This window comes from Gambusia affinis, linkage group LG04 (assembly GCF_019740435.1).
Source record: "Gambusia affinis linkage group LG04, SWU_Gaff_1.0, whole genome shotgun sequence".
NCBI lineage: Eukaryota > Metazoa > Chordata > Actinopteri > Cyprinodontiformes > Poeciliidae > Gambusia > Gambusia affinis.
Window position 1 is genome coordinate 7,944,039 of NC_057871.1, and position 6,180 is coordinate 7,950,218.

The window sequence follows — 6,180 nt, forward strand, 5'->3', positions numbered from 1 at the left end:
GCGGGTGTTATATAAAGATAGGGTCGACATTGTGGAATAAATAGGAGGAAAAGGGAGAATGGTTTTCATGTTTTTAGTAAATATAAATAAGTGTCCAACGCATTTTTGTTCCGGACTCCTTATTTACACTCTTTAGTTCAGTGCATGAATGTGAAGTAGAAGAAAAAGGACAATTCAATATTTTTAACAATAAATATCAGGAAAGTGATATTTATTGTCATTTTACTTCAGGAGTGACCTGAAGTAAAAGGGAATGACCTTTTACTTCAGTTACTCCTAGATAAAATCCAGTGTAACCGTCTGCCATCTGAAGTCACTTAATTTGTAAATTGAAGTCCATCTGTGCATAATTTAAACTCAGTAGAAATCCAGATGTTCTTTAAAGGCCTCAGAGGGTTTTTAGAGAACATTACTGAACAAACAACCTAATAAAGACCAAGGAACACGACAGACATGTTAAGAAGAAACTTGTGGAGAAGTTTAAAGCCGAGCTACAGTGCAACTGTCTCTAGTTATCGTACAGCCACAATGGGCTCCACTGAGAAGATGTCTGTTTTCCCAGTGAGCGGATGCCTGGCCGTGAAGAGCACATGTGCGTCTTTCAGGTTGTGGCTCTGACTGGAGGAGGCATGGCTCTGCTGCAAGGAGTCCTGGCCTGGGCGTGATAAAGCACGGCTCGGCCTGGAGGACTCGTGGTTGTCAGGCCAGGCGGCTCGGTGACATGGAGCACAGGCAACCGGGGGACCTCCCTGGGGCTCTAACCCGACCGCCGCTCTCTGCCTCAGTCGGCACCTGTCGAGGAGCAGCCGCAGCTCCTGGCGGAAGGTGGGATTCAGGCAGCAGTAAATGAAAGGGTTGTAGCAGGTGGAGCTCATTGCGAGCCAGTGAAAGCAGAAGAAGAGGGCGTTTGAGGAGTTGATGGCCTGACTGGACAGCAGCACCACGTAGCAGTTGAGTGGAAACCAGCAGATAGCAAACACCCCAACCACCAGGAGCAGCATGGCCAAGGTTCTCCGCCGCTTCTTCCTCTGGGTGGCGTGCTGAGCTGTCGTTGTGTCGCCAATGGCGTTGTGGCGCCACAGCCTGCGAGCCACCGTGGTGTAGGATGCAGTGATGATGAGTAGCGGCAGCATGTACAGCAGAATGAAGGTCAGGAGATCAATGTACTGCCAGTAGACATCTGATGGCTCAGGGAAATCTGGGACACAAAGGCTGCGCTCCATTTCTGGGCTGGTTAGGGAAAATCAGGAGAATTGAGAGAGGAAAATAATTTAGGTCAGAACTTTGTACATTTCTTAAACTTGAAGAAGCCTTAGAAAAAAATGCTCATGCTGTTTGACGAGCACTGAAAGCAAAACCAGTTTTGGTAGATTGCCTAGGAGAATTTTTTTCATCAACAAAAGACCACCAGGTCTGGAACAGATATTGAAATCTGTTCCAAAATTGTGAAATTATTAGAATCCCTCATTTACTGTGCAACCAACCAAAAGCTAACAGGCTTTCACCAGCTGAGCCTCAGATTTATGTTGAGCACTTCAACTAGTCCCATTGCATAACCTAACCGCTTGAGGTTAAGGTCACAATCTGATGGCCGGACAAATAGTCTCCAAAATGGACTATTTGCAAAGCTTTCAAAATCACAAAAAAAATGGATTTTACTTACTCTGCTGGTCTTTTACTTTTACATTAAATCTGCTTAATGATCTGAAACATGTAAATGTGACAACATACAAAAGCGGAGGAAATCTGTTACAAATTACATCTTCGAGTCGTTACCAGCTTTGCATAAATTTTCATTTCTTATACTGGTTGGCAAAATAACTCAAACTCAGACAGAAAAAATGGAGAGCAGGTGAGAATATTACATTTAAATTATTACAACAGATTCTCAATTGAATTTCAACCTAAACTTTGACTTGGCCATTGTAACACATAAATATACTTTGATTTTAACCATTTCCTTGTAGTTCTGGTCCTACTTTTAAGGTTATTGTCCTGCTGGAAATTGGACCCCTGTCCTCATGCAACCTTTACCGGGTTTTATTATCTCTGCAAATAAAGAAATCCCTGGTTGGGGGCTGCAATGTAACAAAACTAAGGAGGTAGAAATGTTTTTGTAAGGTTCTTTCATTGTCTTAAGGACACTTTTGTCATATCTGACTTTGTCTTTTGATTGTTCACTTTTTAATTCTCTCTTATCAACTGTTTTATTTGAGGAGCAAAGTTAATTTTTCACACATCTTCCCTTTTACTATTTTAACAAGATCAAATTAAAAGAAACAAAACACCAATCGTCAAAAGAATGAACAGGATTGCTATTTGCTTTGAAGTTATCAAGTCAAGTGTGACTCTTGTCTCTCAGGCGCAAAATAAAATAGGAAGCGTTTGTTTGTTTCTGAACTAATTAAGTGGGAACAAGTCTGAGGGTCCAGAATCATACCTGTAGGTGAAAGTCAGGAGTTTTTGGTAGATTGCATGTGGTAGGGAAAAGCAGCTGGCCATTATCCAGATAACAGCCACCCATACACCGCCCTGTGCTGGGGTCATCCGTGGTCTGAGGGGATGCAGTATCACCTGAAGAAACAAATCAAACAACCCTGATGAACCTCTCCACAAACACATACAAACGCATGGCAAATCAATGTGAAACACATCTGCCCAGGGGGTAAAATCAGATAGTTCAGTTTTGAAGAAGAGAAAGAATAGCATTTAGGATTAATTCATGTCAAAAAATATGTATGTGTCTATTTTTTGCCTTTGTTGTGTTTAAAAAAAACTAGCCTTGGTTTAAAAGACAATGATTAAATGTCAGTTTGTTTACTGGAAGCTCTACTGACCAGAGGCTTCAAAGGGGAGTCACAATGTACCATCGACTTTTGTTGTCAAGTAGCTATGAAATAAAGGGAAAAAATAAGTTTTTTCTTTGTAGGTGGTTAGATAACAAACTGACTCTATCTACAAAGAATTCAGAGGAGCTAAAAGAAAGAGATCGATTAAATTTTCCTGATGCTTTCATTTTAAGAACTAAAAATAGGTGCACAAGCTTGGATATAATGTTGTTTTTCTATGTAGTTCAATGTTTTGATATTGATGAGACCCTAAAAGACAGACAAGTGACAGGAGGAGAATGGTGAATAAACATAAAGAGACTCACGACAGCAACAGCTAAGAACCCAGAGGAACTAAGCAACAGACTCAGGACAGCAGTGGATCTGACCATGAGAAAAATGACCAAGTGACTGATATTACTACTATGAAGTGAGAGAATCACCAGATGGAAAAAGGCTGAAGGGTGTGAGGAACGGAGAGAATTACAGAAGTATGGAGAGAACAATGGAGCAGAAAATACCAACATAAGAAACACTGAACAGAAATACAATCTTATCGACACACAGGAACTCATAAACCAGCAGATCTAACGAACAGAGTCAAAATGACAAATATATACAGACACCCAGAATAACATTTGGATAAATTGCAAAGAAACAATCCTGGCTTAATTCCAGAAAGATATGGTGTGGCTCATTAAAATTGGTATGTTTTAAGGTGAAAACCAGCATATTTTTAAAATATTCAGTATTGTCACGGTTAATTGTTCCAGAAGCGTAATATTACTCTAATTTATTAAAGAAAATAGTTTTATGGTATGTTTGGTGTCAGTGTTTAACTGAAACACCCAACGGAGTCAAATCAGAACGGAGTCTGGATAAAGCAGGCTAACGTCAATGCCACTGAAAATTCATGAAGCATGTTTAAAAGCCAGTAGGTTGTCTTTTCTGGCAGTCCAGTCTATCTTAATGGCCTCTATCACTTCTGATAAAAGTAGCCGGCCAAATAAAAAATCCACTCAGAATTCTACCAGGAGCTAGCTCATCAATGCACTACTGATGAGCTAGAACAAAATAGCAAAGCTTGTTTGTTTTTTTTAATCACTCACAAAAAAGAAAAATGGACAGAAAGTAAAGAGTGTTAGTCCCAACCAGAGGTACTTCCTGTCCTGTTCTGTGATTTGGCTGTTTTCTGGGATCAGGACCTGCCTGACCACAAAGCCTTTCTTCTCAGAAAATCTCAATTTCCTTCCTGCCCAAACAAGACATGCCATTGAAATAGGTATTCTGAAGAAAATCACAATAATTGTGAAAACTTTGATTTCGCTTTTCATAGAAAGAGACCATAAAATAAAGTAGAAAATAAGTAGTAAAGAACATCTGAATTTGCTTTCTAAATTCTTTGGAAAATTGAACTAGAGTCAATATAATAACCCACTTTCCACTTGACGTGGTAGATATTGTAATTCTGAGAATCAATTTTCATAATATTTTCCTTTCATAAATAGTGAAATTTATGCTCTCTGGCATAGAGATTTTTTTCCTTAAGAAAAATAAATTTTTTATAGATTTCAAAATGAATAAAAATATTTAATTTAATGGTACAGATATTTTTTTATACATAATGTAATTAATAAGTTCAAGAAAATATTTTAAAAAATTAAAATACATAGACTTTTCTGTGCAAAAATAAGATAAATATGTATAGTGCGCTTGGAACCCTGTACATAAAACTCAAGACGGGAAAGGTTAAACATATTTAATTGTTATAATTATGCATGTGCACACTGTTCAGTAATGGCTTTTTGGGAGCGATTTTCTGGTCAGACTCTGAAGGAGATAGAATGGTGAGTGACTAGCAAATCAAATCTAGATGTGCAGACAAAATGGAAACATGTTTCTCCATATGAACCGCTAAAAAAATGCACATCTCTATACACCCACCAGCTCCAATCCTCCAGCTGGTCCCCAAAACACACACTTTATTATGTGAGCATGATAGCAACTAATGCAATGGGAGGGATAGTTAGATCAGCAACTCTTTAGATCATCGAGACAATTTAATAAATTAGATTGAACATGCATTATTGCGTCTCAAGGCAGGTAAATCTGGCACTCATCTGTGCAGTAGTGGAAGATGACAGATTTTTGAGGGGAATAAAATACCACAAAGTGGTTAATCTAATGGCTACAGTTATCCATACAGACTCACTAGAATGAATGCAAATCATTTTATTGAAGTGAGGAGGAATTATTACAAACTGATATTGACCGAAGGATATATATGGGCACAACCACTTTTCACAAAATAATTAAAAAGTAGAATGATGAAAAATTACCCTTTATTACAACATCTTCATCATACTTGCTACAAATCAATATTCAGTGTTTCAAACACTTGCTGTTTCTTTCTGAGGTAATAAAAGTGTCATCAGTGAAATTTCATAACTTTAATAGGTGGAGATTTCAGTCCTTGTTAAAGACGTTTTCATTTTTGATAAATGTCTGAATGTAATCTAATACAAATCCTTTAGTGCTGCAACTTAATATCAGCTTGAACTTTCACTATGGGTAACTTTCATACTCCTAGTCAGGTGCAAGTCCATGCATCCATTTTCTAACACCCTAGTCCCTGGCAAGAAGCGGGGTCACCCTGGACAGGTAGCCAGTCTGTCGCAGGGCAACACAGAGACAGAAAGGACAGACAACCATGCACATACACACACACACACACACACACACACTGTGGGAGGAAGCCAGAGTACCTGGAGAGAACCCACGCATGCACAGGAAAATCATGCAAACTCCGTGCAGAAAGACCCCGGGCTGGGAATCAAACCCAGGACCTTCTTCTTGCTGCAAAGCAACTGTGCTACCATCTGTGCCACTGTGCACCTGAGGGCTGCACAGTGGCACAGAGAATTCTTCAGTTAGATGATTTCTCCTTTCATCTAACTGAAAAGAGAATAAGCTGTTTGGCTTTGGTGGAGGGAGATTTGGCAGAGTTTCATGAACCTGAAGCCACAGATTCAACAATCTAACCCATAATTGTTTTTTTCTTCCAACATAATGTGCCACTTTTTGTTGAAACCATTGCAAAAATCACTGTTACATCAGAGAAGAAATTATTTCCTGAGTTTGATCAGCTCATATAAAAAGGACAGTTAGACAATTATGGATGAAAAGCAGAAATTATCTTGGCAAGTGACCATGACCTGCTGCATCCAACTCTCATGTCATGTCAGCCACTTCAAGCACTTAGCATGCGAAGGTAAAGTAAGATTAAAAAATATTGTTACATTGCATTTAAGAAATACCTATGTAATAAATTCAGAAAAAGAAAATGGTGCAT

The 6,180-nt window shown here is 38.8% G+C and overlaps 1 protein-coding gene across 1 annotated transcript in view; it reads right to left on the minus strand.

Annotated features, from left to right (window-relative positions):
* Nucleotides 1-496: 496 nt before the first annotated feature.
* The window catches only part of gpr83 (G protein-coupled receptor 83), a 10,908-nt gene continuing 5,224 nt past the window's right edge, over nt 497-6,180 (minus strand). Inside the window, exons 3-4 of the mRNA XM_044115529.1 lie at nt 2,441-2,574; nt 497-1,230 (exon numbers count right to left, since the gene is read on the minus strand). Of these exons, the coding sequence (XP_043971464.1) occupies nt 513-1,230; nt 2,441-2,574 (852 nt within the window). The 3' untranslated portion in view covers nt 497-512. The remainder of the gene's footprint in view (nt 1,231-2,440; nt 2,575-6,180) is intronic.